Here is a 21,247-nt window from a genome sequence, read left to right on the forward strand (position 1 = left end):
ACCTGAAGGGAAGAGTCTGCCACCAGAAGGAGGAGGAGTATCAGGGAGAATGGACGAAATTTAATGACTATTTAGTTAAATACGTTAAGTTAAACTAATTGGAAATAGCTTGCAAGTAATAGATCAGCTCTGGATTTCATATAAGTGTTGAATTAATATGTTTAATCCTGAATTGAAAAGTTAGAACGATGATAAGTGATTAAGTTAAGTTTATAAGAACTTTGATTTGGAAAACTGTTAAAAGGATATGCAATGAAATCCAGCCAAGGGGAAGCGAGGAAGTCACTAAGTCACTTAACAATGTTAATAAGTGTAATTTTAATAAGGTTATGATTTATGTTTGTTTGTTTGTTTGTTTGTTTGTCTGTTTATAATTTTGTGAAAACCATTATTTTTAAAAAATAAAATAAAATAAAAACATGTTATATTCTGTTGGAAGTTGCTCAGAGTGGATGGGCAATGCAGCCAGATGGGTGGGGTAAAAGTGATAAATTATTATTATTATTATTATTATTATTATTATTATTATTATTATTTACTGAAGTTCTCACCCTGGGCCAGCAGGGGGATACTGTAGATAGTTTTTACTCAGGTCCACATATGCAAAGAAGGGATAGAAAGTGACGTTCAGTGATTGGATAGTTTCAGAAAGTTGTTACAGTTACGTTGTACTGGAGCTCTATATAAGCAGGGTGGCTGAACCCTTCAGTTCAGCTCTGTTCTGGCCTCTGAATAAACAAGAGCTGTTTGAAGAATCGCTGTGTCGTCTGATATGTTCACCCACAACTTAACTATTATTATTATTATTATTATTATTATTATTATTATTATTATTATTGACAAGGCTACCCAGATGCTTAGAAAGTTGAGGCAATTTGAATCTGTTGTGGGGTTTTTTAAGTTGGGATCTGAGGCATCAAAAGATGTGTGTGTGTGTGTGTGTGTGTGGTTTCCCCCGGAAATCAGAGTTATTAGAGTGGCCGGGGCAACCCAGCCAGATGGGCAGGATATAAATAATACAAATATTATAAGATGATTATTATTATCAAAAGAAATGTGTGTGTCCACACGCTTCTCGTTTCTCCCAAACCAGTCTTGATCCGAATTGAGAAAAAGCAACGACTCGGCTGTGTTTTAAGACGTACGCAGCCTAAATTTACCGTATTTTTCGCTCTATAGGACGCACCAGACTACAGGATGCACCTTGTTTTAGAGGGGGGGGGACAAGAAAAAAAAATCTCCTCCTCTCTGCCCAGCGCCCCTTCAGCCAAGCGGCAGGAGAAACGGAGCCCCTTCCATTTCTCCTCCCGCTTGGCTGAAGGGGCGCTGCGCAGCTCTCCCTCTCTGCTGAAGCCAGGAGAGTCTTGCTCTCCCAGCTTCAGCGAAAGGAGCCTGAAGCCTCCGGAGCGCAGCGGGAACTCACGGTGCGCTCCGAAGGCTTCAGGCTGCTATCCCTAAAGCCAGGAGAGCGAGAAGGGTCGGTGCGCACCGACCCCTCTTGCTCTCCAGGCTTCAGCGAAAGTAACGCAAAGCCTCCGGAGCTTGGAGGGAGCGCTCCCTCTGCGCTTCGGAGGCTTCGTGTTGCTATCGCTGAAGCCAAGGAGACTGCATTCACTCCATAGGACACACACACATTTACCCTTCATTTTTGGAGGGGAAAAGTGCGTCCTATAGAGCGAAAAATACGGTACGTCGGCTGCAGATGGATCGGCCTGCACTAAATCGCTCCTTTCCCCCTAGACGCTCGTCCTCTTCCTCCTCCTCCTGACACAGCTTTTTTCCTTTCTTTCCTCCCTTCCCCTCGGCAGGATTCATGAGCACCGGTGACCAGTCCGCCAAGGGAAACTACGGGATCCTTGACCAGATCCAGGCCCTGCGGTGGCTGAACGAGAACATCGGGCATTTTGGGGGCGACCCAGAACGGATCACCATCTTCGGCTCGGGGGCCGGGGCCTCGTGCGTCAACCTCCTCATCTTATCCCACCACTCGGAAGGTAGCGCTCGGCTTGTTCGGCGTTATGGCGGCGGGTTGGCAGGGTTTTTTGGGTGGTGGGTGACGACCCCGCGCACGAGAAACTGGCGTAAAGCGAAGCGAGCTAAGGCAGCACAGTTTTGCACCCGATCCGAACCACATTCGGCAGCAGGGGCCACCGTTTTGCCTAAACCTGGCAGAGGGGAAATAATAATAATAATAATAATAATAATAATAATAATAATAATAATAATTTATTTATACCCCGCTCATCTGGCTGGGTTTCCCCAGCCACTCTGGGTGGCTTCCAACACAATATTAAAATGCAGTAATGCATCAAACGTTAAAAGCTTCCCTAAAGAGGGCTACTTTCAAATAAACATTTGAAATAGTTATTTACCCGTGTGGCCAAAACTGAACAGGCCTAGGATCCGACCTAAGTACCCCCAGTCTGGTCCCGCCCCACAGAACACCCCCTTTGGGGGAGACCTAGGCCCCAGTCTCCGTTCATCCAGCTTCGGCTGAGCTGGGCATGAGGCAGGGCCTTCTCGGTGGTGGCTCCTCCCAGACCTTGGGACTCCCTCCCTCGAGAAGCCAGACAGGCTCCCTCCTGGTTGTCCTTCTTCCAGCAGGCAAAGACTGTTTCATTCCCACAGGCCTTTGGGGGCTGACATCAACATCATTCTTCTTATTATTATTTTAATTTTACATTTCAAAATAAACATTGTACAAACGTTAAAATCATAGAATCATAGAATCATAGAGTTGGAAGAGACCACAAGGGCCATCGAGTCCAACCCCCTGCCAAGCAGGAAACACCATCAGAGCACTCCTGACATATGGTTGTCAAGCCTCTGCTTAAAGACCTCCAAAGTAGGAGACTCCACCACACTCCTTGGCAGCAAATTCCACTGTCAAACAGCTCTTACTGTCAGGATGTTCTTCCTAATGTTTAGGTGGAATCTTCTTTCTTGTAGTTTGGATCCATTGCTGCGTGTCCGCTTCTCTGGAGCAGCAGAAAACAACCTTTCTCCCTCCTCTATGTGACATCCTTTTATATATTTGAACATAGCTATCATATCACCCCTTAACCTCCTCTTCTCCAGGCTAAACATGCCCAGCTCCCTTAGCCGTTCCTCATAAGGCATCGTTTCCAGGCCTTTGACCATTTTGGTTGCCCTCCTCTGGAGGTTCCAGTTTGTCAGTGTCCTTCTTGAACTGTGGTGCCCAGAACTGGACACAGTACTCCAGGTGAGGTCTGACCAGAGCAGAATACAGTGGCACTATTACTTCCCTTGATCTAGATGCTATACTCCTATTGATGCAGCCCAGAATTGCATTGGCTTTTTTAGCTGCCGCGTCACACTGTTGGCTCATGTCAAGTTTGTGGTCAACCAAGACTCCTAGATCCTTTTCACATGTACTGCTCTCAAGCCAGGTGTCACCCATCTTGTATTTGTGCCTCTCATTTTTTTTTGCCCAAGTGCAATACTTTACATTTCTCCCTGTTAAAATTCATCTTGTTTCTTTTTGCCCAGTTCTCTAATCTGTCAAGGTCGTTTTGAAGTGTAATCCTGTCCTCTGGGGTGTTAGCCACCCCTCCCAGTTTGGTGTCATCTGCAAATTTGATCAGGATGCCCTTGAGTCCATCATCCAAGTCGTTGATAAAGATGTTGAATAAGACCGGGCCCAAGACAGAACCCTGTGGCACCCCACTAGTCACTCTTCTCCAGGATGAAGAGGAACCATTGATGAGCACCCTTTGGGTTCGGTCAGTCAGCCAGTTACAAATCCACTGAGTGGTAGCATAGTCAAGACCGCATTTTACCAGCTTCTTTACAAGAATATCATGGGGCACCTTGTCAAATGCCTTGCTGAAATCAAGGTAGGCTACATCCACTGCGTTCCCTTCATCTACCAGGCTTGTAATTCTGTCAAAAAACGAGATCAGGTTAGTCTGACATGACTTATTTTTCAGAAATCCATGCTGACTATTGGTGATCACAGCATTCCTTTCTAGGTGCTCACAGACTGTTTGCTTAATGATCTGCTCCAGAATCTTCCCTGCTATTGATGTCAGACTGACTGGGCGGTAATTATTTGGGTCCTCTCTTTTCCCCTTTTTGAAAATAGGGACAACATTTGCCCTCCTCCAGTCTGCCGGGACTTCGCCTGTTCTCCAGGAATTCTCAAAGATGACTGCCAGTGGTTCTGAGATCACATAGAATATAAAATATCAAATGACTTCCCTTCTTCTCCTTCCATGGCTCATTTTACGTATCATACATTCCTGAATATTTTACTATAACCCTTCAAATCAGTTTTCCACTTTTACAGCCATCAAAAATTACCATATTTTTCCGTGTATAAGACGCCCCCATGTATAAGACGTCCCCTATTTTTGCGGACTCCAAATTAAGAAAACACCCCACAGCACTATCCGAGCCCCAATTTTAAGCCTAATTTTTTGGTTAAAAAAACCCCTAGTCTTATACATGGGAAAATACGGTATTCACTCTGTTGAATTTATCATAGTGCTGCCAGCGTTTTCAGCTGTGTACAGTTATTTTCCATATATTCAATAAATGTTTTCCACCCCTCTTTAAATATATGTTCTTCTTGTTCCCTTATTCCATGATGCCAATTTTCTTTACTTGGGACCTCGTTCACTTTCCATTTTAGGGATAAGAAAACACAGGCTGCAGTTGTTGCATACATAATTAACTTTTCTGACACCTAGGAATTTCTGTCTGGGTTATTCCCAACACCTGGGATGCGGGTGGCGCTGTGGGTTAAACCACAGAGCCTAGGACTTGCCGATCAGAAGGTTGGCGGTTCAAATCCCCACAATGACAGGGTGAGCTCCCGTTGCTCGGTCCCTGCTCCTGCCAACCTAGGAGTTCGAAAGCACGTCAAAGTGCAAGTAGATAAATAGGTACCACTCTGGAGGGAAGGTAAACAGCGTTTCCGTGCGCTGCTCTGGTTCGCCAGAAGCGGCTTAGTCATGGTGGCCACATGGCCCGGAAGCTGTACACCGGCTCCCTCGACCAGTAAAGTGAGATGAGCGCCGCAACCCCAGAGTCGGCCACGACTGGACTTAATGGTCAGGGGTCCCTTTACCTTTTTATTCCCAACAAAAAGGACTCTGGGTTCTTTTTTGGGGGGGGAATAGTTTTAAACATTTTTTTCAATTCATTATAAATTATTTCTCAATATACTTTTACCCTTTTACAATTCCACCATATATGAAAGAATGTACCATCCGCTTCTTTGCATCTCCAGCACTTATCTGATTCTGTTTTATAAATCTTAGCCAACCTACTTGGAGTTAGGTACCATCTATGAATCATTTTCAAATAATTCTCTTTCAATAAATAACATGCAGTAAATTTCAGGTCGCTTTTCTAAAGTTTCTCCCAGAGGTTAAGATCTACATTGTGTCCTATATCTATTGCCCAGTGTCTCATTGAAAATTTAACTAGCTCGTCTTTTGTTTCCCATTCTAATAAAAAATATTACATTTTAGGCAGAAGTTTATCCTTGTTTTGTAAGAATTCTTTTTCAAATAGTGAGCTTTGATCCAAAAACCAATTCTTTCTATCTAATTTAAATATGTCATATATCTGGTGATATTAACTCTCTTAATTGTAATTGCTTCAGTGGGAGATAACCGCAAATGTGTTTTTCTTTCCAGCAGTTTTTTTATATTTCTCCCAGACTCTATATAGATACTTCCTAAGATTGTGGTTCAAAAAACTCTCATAGATTTTAGCCTTCCCATGCCAAAGACATGCATGCCAGCTGAATTTTAAATCATGACCTTCTAAATCTAGAATGTCTGCATTGTCCAATACAATCCATTCTTTTAACCAACACAAACAAGCTGCCTCATAATACATTTGCATATCTGACACTTATCTGAAAGAATATTATTTATTAATATATTTGCAGATTGATCAGTATAGATTGCTTTAATTCCCGCTACAAAAGAATTACCTATTTCTCTAAAACCTTGATCATAAATGACCATGAAATATTTTCAAAAGCTTTCTCCACATCTAGAAAGATTAGCGTGGCCTATTTTTCATTTATTGCTTCCAGATACTCTCTTAAATTAATTACATTTCTTATATTGTCTTTCTTTTGTCGGCCTGGTATAAAACCCAACCTGTTCTCTGTGGACTGCCTCAGTTAATGTCCTTTTCGATCTATTAGTCAAGATTGTAGCAAATAGTTTGCAGTCAATCATGAAATAGGTCTGTAATTTTTGGTCTTTGTTAAGTCGCTGTCTTATTTGGGGATCAAAGTAACGAATGCATCTTTCCATGAGGCTGGGACTACTCCCAGCACCAAAATTCTGCTCATGCTGTCCTTAAGTGGTTTTATAAGTGCACCCTGAATCCTTTTATAATAAATTGCGATAAGTCCACCTGGCCCTGGTGCTTTTCCCATCTTCATTCGATTTATTGCCATTTGCAGTTCCGATAAAGATATGGGTGTATTCAGAATTTGCCGGTTTTCCTTAGATACTCAGGGGTATGTGACAGTCACTTAAATAAGAATCCATTTTCTTAAAGTTCTCCTTCTCACAACGGTATAATAAAGAATTTCCCCCAAAAAACGCTTTCCTTAACTCTTTTGGGCTAGTCAAATGCTTATCCTCATCAACAATATTATTTATTGTCTTTCTTTTTTGAGTTGCCATGCTAATAATTTACCAGGTTTATTAGCAAATTCGAAAATTTTCTGTTTCATTAATTTAATTTTCATCTCAATCTCTTGATTAACTAACACCAAAAATTGTGCTTGCAGGAGTTTAATTACTTGACATACATCTTTCTCCTTTGGTTTTGCAATTAACTCCTTCTCTTTATTCAGTTGAGCATCTAATATCTCTTGTTTCTCCCCCCCCCCTTTCTCTTTTTTGAAAAGCATTTTGTTGAATTAGGAAGCCTCTCATCACTGCCTTACTGGCATCTCACACTACACTTAAATCAGGTCAAATCAGGTCAAAAAATTATTGTAGAGTGTTGACCCTTACTTACAGTTTGTTCATTTTGCAACACCACATCGTTTAACCTCCACCTAAACGAAGATCATTTCTCACCTGTTATTGTCATCAAGATGGCATTGTGATCAGATAGTGCCTTAGGTTGAATTTCTATCCTTTGTACCCTGGTTGTTAATTCTTTCAAAGCCCATAAATAGTCTATTCTGTGTGAAGAATTGTTTGTGTTTGAGAAAAAAGCAGACTGACGTTCCAATGGATGTTTAAGTCGCCATAGGTCAATTGCCATATTTTTCCGTGTATAACATGCCCCCATGTATAAGACGCCCTCTATTTGGGGGGGACTCAAAATTAAGAAAATGGGGGGATATTGTCAAGAGTTGTTGAGCTTTTGGGGGGGATTGCTCACCCGACACTGACAATTGCACGCATCGCAGAAGACACCAATCAACTGCCCAATCACCTCCGGCAGCTGCCAATCAACAACCCAGTTGACGCAACGGCAGCCAATCACCAACAGCTCTTCACACAGCCACCAATCACCCGCCCTATCGCCGCTGAGAATCTCGTGCTCGCGGCTGCAACCAATCGCCCGTCACCCCTCAGCACTACTCATGTATAACACAAGCCCAAATTTTAAGCATAGTTTTAAAATAAAAAAACCCTTGTGTTATACACAGAAAAATACAGTAAGTCAAAATTGGACACCATGTTGAAAAAAAGACATTTGGTAGTTTCCCTTCTTTTGAATTTATTTTCAGTACAGTTCTGTCTAAGTCAAGGGAAACAACAGCATCCATCATCATCATTTTAGTATCACACAGATCAAACAATTTTTCTTCCAGATTTTTAAAAATCAGTTTTCCGTCCATTGGGGACATAAATTCCCACTACGGTAATTGGTTCTCCACCTAGTCTCACTTCAATAGCCGTCATTCTGCCTTCTTCATCTTTAAAGGTGACTTTAGGATACATCATCACTCCTCTCTTTTTAGTTTTATCAGAATAGATAAACTCTTGTCCCAGACCTTTATTTATTAGTAATTTTCTATGTTGTCTTTTTATATGTGTCTCCTGTAAGCGAATGATGTCTAATTTCTGCTTTGTCAAGATGTGTGCTATTTTATTCCTTTTCGTTTTGTTATTTAGTCCATTTCTATTCCATGAAAGGATTCGAAGATCCGTCTTAAATCAGGGGTGTCCAAACTTTTTTCAAAGAGGGCCAGGTTTGATGAAATGAACATGCATGAGGGCCGACCAGAGCTTTTTTTTAGGATTTTACCCCGGGAAGTAAACAAGGGCCAGATTAAACCGACCAGTGGGCTGGATTAGGCCCCCGAAACAGACTTTGGATATGCCTGATCTTAAATTATGCTGTGTGTGTGTAATAAATATACATACATACATACATACATACAGACACACACACACACACAGCCAAACCTTGGTTTTTGATTGTCTCTGATGCCAAACGTTTTGGCTCCTAATTGTCGAAAACCCGGAAGTAAGTGTTCTGGTTTTTGAATGCTTTTCGGAAGCCAAACATCCAACACAACAGACAAGCAGCTTCCGATTGGCACTTCTGATTCCAAAAGCCAATCAGAAGCCATGCCTCGGAAATCAAATGTTTCAGAAGTTGAACGTCCTTTTGGAACGGATTATGTTTGACTTTCGAGGTGCCACCGTGTGTGTGTATATCTCACAATTCCAGTTTTCCTTCTAGCCCCTTCCCTCTTTACTTTTTGTCCTCTTCTTCCTTCTCTTCCTCTTCAGTCAGCAGGAAGGAAGGACAAAGCAAAATAATCCCGATTAGATTATGCAGGAATCCACCTGTTTTTAAAAAATATATAGAAATTCACAATCCATAAAGCGCATCCCACTCAGTCAGCCAAAATCCAAGCAGGAAATTATATTTATATATTTGAGTGTGCCCTCCACTCCATAAAAGAAAAAAATTCAGAAGCCAAGAGAGAAGAGCAAAAAACTCTTCAGGAATCGCTGATAAATCCTTGCAGTAATCTAGGGGGGATACACCCAACTGCTGTAAGTTTAATAGCAATGGGGGAAAATAAAATATGCCGGGGGGGGGAGGACAATCAATCAATCAATCAACTGATTTAAGTTTAGTGTGGGATGCCAGTAAGGCAGTAATGAGAGGCTTCCTAATTCAACAAAATGCTTTTCAAAAAAGAGAAAGAGGCACGTTTGTTCATTTTCTCCATTGACTTTGCAGCGCACACTTTGAGCCTCAGTTGTCGAACATCTTGGAAGTCGAACAGTCTTCTGGAACAGATTACGTTTGACAACCGAGGTTCCACTGTAATAATCATCATCATCATCATACATCCCAATGGCTTCTCCAGCCATTCCCTTATCCTCTTGACCGCTGACTGTCCTTTTCCTTCCAGGTCTTTTCCAGAAAGCCATCGCACAGAGCGGCACAGCCATCTCCAGCTGGTCGGTCAACTACCAGCCCCTCAAGTACACCCGCATGCTGGCCTCCAAAGTGGGCTGTGACCACATGGACACGAGCGACACGGTGGAGTGCCTGAGGCGCAAGGCCTACCGGGAGCTGGTAGACCAGGACATCCAGCCGGCCCGTTACCACATCGCTTTTGGTCCCGTGGTGGACGGGGACGTGGTCCCGGACGACCCGGAGATCCTGATGCAGCAGGGCGAGTTCCTCAACTATGACATCCTCATCGGCGTCAACCAGGGGGAGGGCCTCAAATTCGTGGAGGACTCCATGGAAAGCGAGGACGGCATCTCGGCCAGCTACTTCGACTTCACCATCTCCAACTTCGTGGACAACCTCTACGGCTACCCAGAAGGCAAGGACATCCTTCGCGAGACCATCAAGTTCATGTACACGGACTGGGCAGACCGGGACAACGGCGAGATGCGCCGCAAGACCCTCCTGGCCCTCTTCACCGACCACCAGTGGGTGGCGCCGGCCGTGGCCACTGCCAAGCTTCACGCCGAGTACCAGTCGCCCGTCTACTTCTACACCTTCTACCACCACTGCCAGACGGACACGCGCCCCGAGTGGGCGGATGCGGCCCACGGGGACGAGATCCCCTACGTCTTCGGGGTGCCCATGATCGGTGCCACCGACCTCTTCCCCTGCAACTTCTCCAAGAACGACGTCATGCTCAGCGCCGTCGTCATGACCTACTGGACCAACTTTGCCAAGACGGGGTGAGACGATTGTGCGAACGGATTGATGCACTAGGAGAAGATAGCCAAAGTTCTTGGCTATTTTTCTTCCTTGGTGAGATCAGCAGAGCACCGCCCTTTGCAGCTTTAAAACTTGGAAGCTGATTTAACCTCCAAGAAATAATAATCCAGGATGCTTTAAGGCAGACTGGCTCCCCCCCCCCCCGGTATTACAGTGGTGCCGCGCAAGAAGAATGCCTCGCAAGACGGAAAATTTGCTAGACGAAAGAGTTTTCCGTTTTGGAGGTGCTTCGCAAAACGAATCTCCTATGGGCTTGCTTCACAAGACGACAATGTCTTGCGAGTTCCTGCGGGGTTTTTTTCCTCCCCCCCCTTTCTAAGCCGCTTATCCGCTTATCTGCTAAGCTGATAAGCCGCTAATAGCGCTAATCCGCTAATCCGTCAATGGGCTTGCTTCGCAAGACGAAAAAACCGCTAGACGAATCACAGAACGGATTCTTTTCGTCTTGCGATGCACCACTGTATTCCTTTTCTCCCACTTAAAAATAACCATCTCTCACACACCTTGTTTTGTGAAGATGTAAAAGTAGCATTTACTTACATAATCCAGATCTCTGAGCAGCTAGGCAAACTGTTGTCTGAAGTGCATATTGTGACATCAGTTTCATAATTTTTGACCTGGCAATATCTTGCGAATCAGGACGTGTGTGTTATGCAAAAATCACAATGTGGGGGAAACCGTAAAGCCAGCCAATGCTTCTCTCAATACCTGCAGCCCCTCTTGACTCCGGCAGCTCTGCTGTCCCCTGACTCCTGCGGGGGGCAGCGAATCACAAGAGCAGCCGCCAGCAAAAATCACAGTGAACTTTTTGTTTCTATTGTGAGATAAAGTGAAGGCGTAGAGCAGGGGTCAGCAAACTTTTTCAGCAGGGGGCCGGTCCACTGTCCCTCAGACCTTGTGGGGGGCTGGACTATATTGGGGGGGGGGAATGAACGAATTCCTATGCCTCACAAATAACCCAGAGATGCATTTTAAATAAAAAGACACATTCTACTCATGTAAAAACACACTGATTCCCGGACCGTCCGCAGGTCAGATTTAGAAGGCGATTGGGCCAGATCTGGCTCCCAGGACTTAGGTTGCCTACCCATGTGCTAAGCTACTGAAGGTAATGGGCCCCTTTCTATGTCCAGCTGTCCTTTGTCAACAACAAATTGTCGCTGTTTTTCGTTTTGAAGATATGCTATATGGTAATTGATGGACCTCATAGGTATCCCAAGCCATTTGCGCATGTTGCCCTGCAACCAGACCATGCAGAATGTTGGCACCCTATATATAGAAAGGAGAAAACCTGTGATATTTTAGGGAGCAGGCTAGCAGGAGGGGCCGGATTTAGAAGGCGATTGGGCCAAATCTGGCCCCCAGGCCTTAGTATGCCCACCCATGGTATATAGAGTAATGATGATAAGCAACATAAATTGAAATTTTGAGGGAGCCAAGGAAGGAGGGAGGGAGGGAAAGTTGTAGGTGGAATGATCAATTGCTAAAGTTGAAATGTTGTTGCCTTGTTTGTTTGTTTGTTAAAATTTATACAGTGGTGCCCCGCAAGACGAATGCCTCGCAAGACGGAAAACTCGCTAGACGAAAGAGTTTTCCGTTTTGGAGGTGCTTCGCAAAACGAATTTCCTATGGGCTTGCTTCGCAAGACGACAATGTCTTGCGAGTTCCTGCTGGTTTTTTTCCCTTTCCCCCCCTTTTTCTAAGCCGCTAAGCCGCTTATCAGCTGATCCAATCAGCAGATAAGCCGCTAAAAGCCGCTAATAGCTAGACGAAGAGAATCACAGAACGGATTCTTTTCGTCTTGCGAGGCACCACTGTAAATGAAATAATTTTGAAAAGCATTTTAATTAACGCAAGTGATGACGGCAATGGTGATCTCCGCCTCCTCTCCCCCTTTCCGCAGGGACCCCAACCAGCCGGTGCCGCAGGACACGAAGTTCATCCACACGAAGCCCAACCGCTTTGAGGAGGTGGTGTGGACCAAGTTCAACACGAAGGACAAGCAGTACCTCCACATCGGCCTGAAGCCCCGGGTGCGAGACAACTACCGGGCCAACAAGGTGGCCTTCTGGCTGGAGCTGGTCCCGCACCTTCACAACCTCCACGAGCCGCCCTACACCTCCACCACCACCCGCATCCCGCCTTACGTCACCCGCTGGCCCACCACCCGCGTGGGGCCCAGCACCACCCGCCGTCCCATCCCCACCCTGCCACCGGACGAGGACGACGTGGTCCGCCCCCAGCGCTACGTCCCCTTCCCGGGCGACTCGCGGGACTACTCCACCGAGCTGAGCGTCACGGTGGCCGTGGGGGCCTCGCTCCTCTTCCTCAACATCCTGGCCTTCGCCGCCCTGTACTACAAGCGGGACAAGCGCCACGAACTGCGCAGCGGGCGCCGGCTCAGCCCCCAGCGCAACGCGGCCAACGACCTGGTGCACGGCGGCCAGGAGGAGGAGATCATGTCGCTGCAGATCAAGCACTCGGAGCACGACGCCCACGACTTGGAGCCGCTGCGGCCCCACGAGATCCTGCGCCCCGCCTGCCCCCCCGACTACACCCTGGCGCTGCGGCGCGCCCCCGACGACGTGCCCCTGATGACCCCCAACACCATCACCATGATCCCCAGCACTATCACGGGCATGCAGGCCCTTCACCCTTTCAACACCTTCCCCACCGGACACAACAACACCTTGCCCCACCCTCACTCCACCACCCGCGTATAGTCGCCTTCCCCTCCGTGCCCCTCGGCCGCCCCGGGCCGCCCCGCTCGGGCAAAGAGCGGGCCACCTTTCCTGCCACGTGGACGGGTCTTTTGTACAACGTTGCGGGGGGAGGGGGGTCTGGCAGACGGAGGGGTCGGGCGATTCAGAGGTCCGCCCGTCTGTCCCCACGGCACACGGCACGGACGGGCTGGCAACGGTTCTCCACCCTGCTTGGGTCCCGACACCCTTTGGCGACACCCGTGGCATGGCATGGCAGCAGAGGAGGGCGGCACCGGCGATCTCGCTTCCTTTTGGGGCGCTGGGGGTTCTTTCCGGCATGAAGCAGGTCGCCTTCCCATCCTCGTTTTCCGGACGGGCGTGGAAGAGCGGCCGTGGTTTTTGCCGGCACTTCCGGGAGGAAGATTGGCCGGCCGTTTCTCATCCATCTGGGTCCAGGCGGCAAAGGCATCCTTTGTCCTTCCGGGCAGAGATAAGGGAAGTCTGACTCGCAGGAAAAGAGTCCCCGCCGTGGCTGTGATTGACAAAAGAAGGCAGTCCCTCTGCCCCCAGGGGGGTCGGCGACGCCACTCAAAGCTGTCGGCTCGGCTTGGATGGACGGACGGACAGTGGAGAGGAGGGGTGGGAGGGTCAAAGGTCAGAGAGAGGGGAGAAAGAGAGAGAGGAGCTGGTTCGCTTTGGCGCAACCTCTCTCTTGGTGGTGAAGATGCCCTGTGGTCCACTCAGCGTCAAATTCCCAGTGCTGGATTGCTGCGGAGGGAGCAGCCGGTCAGCCCAGACAGATTCTGGGCTTAGAGAGGTTTGCTAGAGATCCTGCCCCCTTTCTTTCACCACCACCCCTTATTTTTCCTTTTTCGAGTCTGTCTGGCGGAGGTGGAGAGAGAGAAGGGAAGGAGACCTGGAGGTGTGTGTGTCCAGAGTGCAGAAGCAGGGGCACGTTCCTCCCCAAGGCAGTGGTCCCAGCGATGGCTGGTTCACGGCTGCCGAAAAAGGGTCGCCCTGCTGGAACGAGGAGCGACCCCTGCCTCTCTTCGCCATTGGGGGGGGGTACTTGTCAAAATCCCAGTGCCTTCCTTGCACAATTTGCAGAGGGTTAGTTGACCCTTTCTCGTCCGCGGGGGGCAGGGCCGCCAATTTGCTGCCCCCACCTCCCTCCAATTTGGTGCAAGAGCTAAAGCTTTGCCCGGAATCACTAGGTGTTGTTTTTTTTTGGGTGGGGTGGGGGACTTAACAGACAGTGTGGGGATGTGGAGCATCTAGAAGGGAACCCAGAGAGGGGGGGGTTCAAAGCGGGGTGGGGGGTGGGCAGGCAGCATGCGCCAACTAGCTTGTTCCAAGGCGAAATTTTTGAATGCAACAACTGGAAATCCGCTTTCCCCCCTGAAGGGTGTGACTACAAGATTTGGGGAGGAGGGGGAAGCTGTTAAGAAAACCTTCAAAGGTACACTGCATGTTCCAGGCTTTATTATTTTAATTTTTAAAGATCTGAGCAAGGAAACGAAGAAGTGGTGATCGCGGGGCGTCGGGCGTCAGAGTTTCAGTCTCTTTGGGATGGGGGAGCAACGCTTGCCTTTTGCTTCGGAGACGCCAGACCTCCCCCCAGATCATTTCTCCCCCCACAACCCCTCTTCTATGGCGGTGGGGGGAGGCTCCCCCCCTTCCTGAACACCCTCCTTGCGAGCTTCTGAACTTTCGCGGCTTTTCGGGTGGGATTCAGCCACGCATGGGCGCAAAATTCACTTTCTGCAGATCTAATTGGCCGGGAGGTCTTGTGCCAACATACCCATTTCTCCCCCCCCCCCCCAATGTCATAAAAACAAATTCGCGGGCATCTGCTGAAACTGGGTGTCGTAGGATTCAGGGCAGGCGAAAGCCCGTCGTGGTGCGACACAGAGTTAAACCCTGGAACTCCCTGCCACAGTGGCCATTTCTCAGGGCTTTAAAAGAGAATGAGGCAAATCCGTGTGCTCTGCCTTCACGGAGACCGTAATGCTTCTGGATTTTACTTGCTGGAAACCACAGGAGGGGAGAAGGCTCTTGGGCTCAGCTCTCGCTCGTGCGTTTACCATCATGTGCAAAATGCGCCCGAAAATGAGGGAGGACAGCCACCCTTTCTCTTGACCCACGCTTTGATTTTATCGTCTATTGGTTAATTCTCCCGGGTCCCAGGAGGTTCTCTCGCCATTCTGCAGCCGCGCCTCGCGATGATCCGATCGCACCCGCAGAGGAATTGATGCTCGGTTAAGCAAAACCTCTATTTTGGATTTTCCACGCATCTAATAAGATCCGGTTCAGAGGGCAAGATCGGATGTCCGCAAAGCACAGCCGTGGAACAGCGGGAAAGCCCTCGAACCTGATCGGTCGGGACATAGTGCGATCAAAATTTGAGTCAAACGAAAGTGGGTGAAGCCCACAAAATCCACATTTTATGCGATTGATTTGTACCCAAGCAGCCTACATTCAGGTGTGATTTTTTAACCTGCCCATTCTCCCTGTTTCACACAATTTGCTGTTTTAAGCAACCTCGCCCCTGTAGCTATTCGACATCAAAAATGCCCGTTTAAAATAAATAAATCACAGAAAGCTTGTAAGGAGCGCTTTTAAAGAGGTGACCTTTCTGGATTTTTGAAGGACAGGGAATCTCTGTTTTTTAGCAGGGTGGGGAGTTTGGGACAGCAGTTGTTTCCAGTGAACAATATGTGGACGATGGGAAATTAAAGGATGAGTCCTTGCTTTGACGCAATGCCATCCAATTTCCTTGCAAACAGTTCCTCCGTAAATAAATTGGCACCAAGGCGCAAGAAACAGGTCACCCGGAATCACCCTGTTTCTCTGCATGAAATTTCTGCAAAGTGGGTGCTTCCAGGTGGGTCCTTATTCCAGGATCTGTGGGTTGCTGTTTTGCAAGTGCAATTTTGTTTTGTTTCGCACAAGCCGCAGGATGTTTTTGGCGTTGGGAACGCCAGCCCGTTCGCCCTCCCCATTTCCTTTTTCTGTGAAACATCCAGCAAGTGAAAAAAAACCAGCCGCGGTTGCCAGTGAAGGAATGAACGACACTAAGCCCCAGCTTGGTCCACCGAGAGCTGCAAATTTAAATTGGTGTGAAACAGGTTTAAAAGTTACACTTCTCCCCCTCCAAAGAACGTCGTTTGGCAAAAAGTGCAGAGTGTGCTTTTGTTAGTGACTTGCAGCCTTTTCCTACCGAACGGCGGCTACTCCGGTTCGTAGAATTGGACAGCTGGAAGGGAACCCCAAAGTCATCTAGCCCAACCCTTTGCGACGCAGGCTCCTCATTCGAGAGACAAGGCAGTTGCGATGGGTTTAGACGCGCCCCTCCTCCTTTGCAAACCTGTTTCCCCCTCGTTCCTTCCAGGAACGTCCACCTTTCGTTCCCTCTTTGCGCTAGGTTTTCTATGCATGACGCGGGCAGGATCCGACATATCTCCTCTTGGGGCGAAATGAAGTTTTGGATTTCGTCTCTCTAATGACGTCTGGGTTGGCAACCGACCCAAGGGGCAGGAGGGATAGCAGGGTGAGGCCGGGAAACAGCACCCTTCAAGAGAGAAGCTCTAGCACAGAAAACCGAGTCAAAATGTTCAAAGTCCTTCTTCGTGCAGCGCCGAGTTAGACTATGGAACTCCCTGCCACCGGAGGCAGAGATGCTTCCCGAAACCAGGAGAATGCTTTCTGTTCACATCCGGTTGGCCACTGCGAGGATGCGCCGTTGGCCTGATCCTGCCACCCAAATCCACCCCGTTTGCCCTGCATAAGCTCCGCCTGTCCATCGAACCCTGCCCTCGATCGATGCCCACCTCCGCAGAACTGAGCCTTCTTCCCCGCGTGCCTCTCTCCCCGTAATACGCAGCTTGGCTAGCTTGCATGAGCCAGCTCTTGTTTCCTCCGAAGGCGCTCCTTTTCTGCGTGTGCCTTTTCCTCTTTGCTTGGGGGCCGGGTCGTGTAGGTTGAAGGGGAAGGGAGGGCATCTCTCTTTCTCAAATGGGGATGGCGCAGGGGCGAAGTCTAAAGGGTGTGCCGCCACCACCACCCCGACCCGGCGACCCTTCGTTCCCGACTTCCGTCTCCCATCCCCGCTGTGCAATATGGATCCATCTATGCACCCACGCGCACTTCCAGTGATCTCCTGGGATCCCCAGGGTGACTCCTCGCCCCCTGCTCGGCCGTAGTACGCTCTTTCTAGAGCGACCTCGTACTTGCTGGCTCCAGTAAAGATGGGGGATCGTAGAAGAATAGGATTGTAGACTTGGAAGGGACCCCCAAAGGTCATCCAGTCCAACCCCCTGCAATGCATGAAAGGGAAATGTGATATTTTCGTTTTCAGAAGCACATCGTTCTCGGGTGGGTGTTTGGCTCTCGTTTTTCCTTTCCCCTCCTTTTCTGTCTCCCGTCCCCACTGCTGCCTTCCTCGCTTCTCGTGCCTCTGCCCTTCATTCTCATGGTTGGGGGCGGGTGGGGAGACCATTATCGTTTCCGGAATATTCCGACGACGACGACAAAAGAGGAAAGACGAAGGGGAGCGGATGAAGGCTGGTGGCGGGGAGCGGGAAGGCGATTTTGGTTCTTAAGCCATTCTGAAGACTCCATCTTAACTTGGCGATGTTCCGAGTTGGTTTCCTTTTTCTAAAAAAAGAAAAGAATAAAAGAAGTTTATTATAAATATAAATAAATATATATATAGATATCTCCATTTTTTTAAAAAAGGAAAACAATTATTTTGTAAAAAAAAATGAACAAAAACAAAAATTTAAAATGATGAAATAGACGGGGCGGGCGGGAGGGCGGGGAACAAAAGCGAAATCTGTGCCAAACTCAGCAAACTTGGATGGGGGTGGGGAGCATATTTTTTTCGGGGTGGTTTGTTTGTTTGTTTGTTTGGGGGGGCTGTTCTCTTGGGTTTTTTTTTTTTTTTTTTTGCAAATACCGAGTTTCCTGGGACTCCTGTGAACAAAAAAAGTCTGTGCCAAGGAACGGAATGAAGTTCCAACGTGGGGTGCCAACGCACCTCTGGAAAGAGCGATGTCAGCGCCTTACACTGTTGCCAAATGCCGACCCCCCCCAAAAAAAAAAACCCCTCGCCCCTTTGTCCTTTTCACCCCAAAAGCGCCAACTGCAATATCCCGGATCCGTCCGCCGGCGGAGAAAAGCACAGGCCATTTTGTTTGGAGGTCCAAGATGGCAGCCCAGATGTTCTCCGCTGACCCAACATGGCCGTCTGAGGGACGACAACTACGGCGGCAGCTCTGAAACCGAAAAGTTGCCACGCGGGGCCTCCCCTCCGTTTGTTTCCGACGACGTCCTCCTTCCCGTTTGCCAAATCCAAGGCGGCCCTCTTTGCTTTCCGAAAGCCAACCGACGTGGCCTCCTTGGGGGCGGCTCCGTCCCGCCGTTCAAGATGGCCGCCCGGGAAACGATGCCTCCGCCACCTCGTTTTCTAAAAAAAAAATCAAGTGCTGCCTCCATCTGTCGGCTTCGCAGGCTGGCGCAAACCCGACTCAGAGGATTTATTCTTGCTAGGATGACGACGGCCATCGTTCTCGCCGTCCCCTTCCGACATTTCAAGATGGCCGCCGCCCCGTCCTTGTGGCCCGTTCAAGATGGCCGCCTTCCCACCGCCATGCGCCGCGACCCAAAATGGCTGCCAAGAACCTCGCCTCAGGCGGCACAAGAAGGAGGGTCGGCCTCCCCTCCTGCCGCCATTGTTCCCCCCACTTGCAAACTGGAGAGAAATCTATTTTTATGAGACTTTAGGTTTGGGGCCAGGAAGGGGTTGATTTGGGGGTTTAGCAGAAAAAAAGCGAATTCTTTCCTGCACTCGGAGGCCACACACACCCGCGGCCGAGTCCTCTGGCCCCCTCCCCGAACTTGCGGACTCTCGCCGCCCACCCCAGAAAAGATGGACAATTCTCATGGAAGAGGGCGCGACTGAAATCAAAAACACAAATCCCAAGGTGGTGCTCTCCTTCTTCTTCCTCTTTCCTTTCTTTTTTTAATTTCGTCGGTTTGTTACGATCGAGACACAGCTGGTGGGTCAAAACGGTTCTGGGGTGGCTTGCGGCACCCCCCCTTCCAGCCTCCGAGAGAAGAGGGACTTGGGGTGCAATTTGGGGGGAGGCGGGGGTCCGAGCTGAGATGCTGTACACATTTTTAAACCTTGCAAGAAATGGAAAATGATATTGTAAATATATAAAAAAAAATGATTTAGCCGCTGGGTGTGCTTCTTGAGCTCTTGGGGGGCTGCGGTGGGGTAGGGTGGGGGCAAGACCCCGGGGGCTTGAAAAGAGCCTTCTGTAACCTGGGGCTGGCAGACTGCCTTGGACTACAAATCCCATCGTGCTGGGAGTTGTAGTCCCAAAGAGCCGGAGCTGGCAGGGGCTGATGGGAGTTGAAGTCCAGAACAGATGGAGCTGGCAGGGGCTGATGGGAGTTGGAGTCTAAAACAGATGGAATTGGCAGGGGCTGATGGGAGTTGGAGTCTCAAACAGGTGGAATTGGCAGGGGCTGATGAGAGTTGGAGTCTCAAACAGGTGGAATTGGCAGGGGCTGATGAGAGTTGGAGTCTCAAACAGGTGGAATTGGCAGGGGCTGATGAGAGTTGGAGTCTCAAACAGGTGGAATTGGCAGGGGCTGATGAGAGTTGGAGTCTCAAACAGGTGGAATTGGCAGGGGCTGATGGGAGTTGTAGTCCAAAACAGATGGAGCTAGCGGGGCTGATGGGAGTTGGAGTCCAGAACAGCTGGAGCTGGCAGGGGCTGATGGGAGTTGGAGTCCAGAACAGCTGGAGCTGGCAGGGGCTGATGGGAGTTGGAGTCCAGAACAGCTGGAGCTGGCAGGGGCTGATGGGAGTTGGAGTCTAAAACAGGTGGAATTGGCAGGGGCTGATGGGAGTTGTAGTCCAAAACAGATGGAATTGGCAGGGGCTGATGGGAGTTGTAGTCTAAAACAGATGGAATTGGCAGGGGCTGATGGGAGTTGGAGTCTCAAACAGGTGGAATTTGCAGGGGCTGATGGAGAACTGTAGTCCTAAACAACTTGACGGCTCCAAATGGCATAAGGCTGGTTAGACAATGGCTACCCCTTCCCAGGATGCTCTGCCTTGCACCATGTGCTCTGCCAATAGGCATTGTGTGGCAGTGGCCAAAGATAGCAGACGCTGTCGCCTCCTTTGTATCCGGCTGGATCCTAGATCTCGTCCCGGTTCACTCCACTTAAAAGGATCTGGAACACATCATGGAAGAGAACCGCCCAAGTCGAGGTGCTGCTGGGCCAGACAGACTAACCTGGCCTATCACAGAACCGTCGTGTTGTAAGGGTCCACATGTGGTCATCCAATCCAACCCCCTGCAAAACAGGAGCCACAGCCAGGAGGCTTCTTGTTGAGTTGCTGCCTGGACCATAGCTGTCAACCGTCCCTTATTTGGCGGGACAGTCCCTCATCCCAGCGCCGTGTCCCGCTGCTGTCCCTTATGTATGATGTCCCTTAAATTTCCCGGGTTTCAAAGTAAGCAGCTCCTCTCCCTCCCTCCCTGCCGGCCAGGGAGGAGGGAGGCTCCAACTGTGTTGCTTGGCTGCGTTGCTCACCCAATAAGGAGTCTGAGAACGACTGGGGGGTGGAGCTTGCATGCCTTGTGCCAATCAAATCGGCCGCCTTGCCTGGGGACTCGCCTTTGCTCAGCGCTTCCCAGCAGAGAGGGGACGGTGGTTTCCCTTGCTGCATCCCCTTTGCCGGGTTGCTGCGCTGTGGGAACCACCGCTTGAGGCTTCGTTTGGCTGCTGGCTGGGCTTTCTGCCTTTGGCTCAGAAGTTGAACATACCTGTGCCCTGAAAATCTCTTATTTTGGCTGCTGATCCCTTATTTGCAAGGCTGCTGGTCCCTTATTTTCAAATCTGTTGACCTGGATGTGCCCTGTGCCTCATCCACCCCGGTGCCTTCTGGGGGGGTGGGATTGCCCCTCGTCTAGAGGAGCCCTTGCCCCAAAGCACGGGACGAGGACACATGCTAGGAATGCAGAACGTCTGGGTTCGATCCCCAGTTAGGAAGCGAGTTAGACCACTGGGGTCCATCAGGAAGGCACACACGGACTGGCAGCAACAGGCCTCCAGGATTTCAGGCCCTACCTAGAGATTGGACCTTCTGCACTCCAAGCCGATTTCCCAGCACTGAGCGACGACGGCCCTTCCCCATAAGGTGCCGGGTTCAAATCCTCCCTTATGCGACGTGGCCGGGGCATCAGCTAGCCATCTCCACAGGGACCAGAGGCAGGGGGGAAAATCTGGAGACCGTCAGCTGAGCC

At 49.0% G+C, this 21,247-nt stretch overlaps 1 protein-coding gene across 2 annotated transcripts in view; it reads left to right on the plus strand.

Annotated features, from left to right (window-relative positions):
* NLGN2 (neuroligin 2) overlaps positions 1 to 19,157 on the plus strand; it is a 79,582-nt gene extending 60,425 nt beyond the window's left edge. For both annotated transcript variants that reach the window (XM_082197600.1, XM_082197599.1), the window contains 3 exons: positions 1,809 to 1,994; positions 9,389 to 10,178; positions 12,122 to 19,157. In XM_082197600.1, coding sequence (XP_082053726.1) covers positions 1,809 to 1,994; positions 9,389 to 10,178; positions 12,122 to 12,941 — 1,796 coding nt within the window. In that variant the 3' untranslated portion in view covers positions 12,942 to 19,157. The remainder of the gene's footprint in view (positions 1 to 1,808; positions 1,995 to 9,388; positions 10,179 to 12,121) is intronic.
* The last annotated feature ends 2,090 nt before the right edge of the window (positions 19,158 to 21,247 follow it).

This window comes from Podarcis vaucheri, assembly GCF_965113315.1.
Source record: "Podarcis vaucheri genome assembly, chromosome: 13".
NCBI lineage: Eukaryota > Metazoa > Chordata > Lepidosauria > Squamata > Lacertidae > Podarcis > Podarcis vaucheri.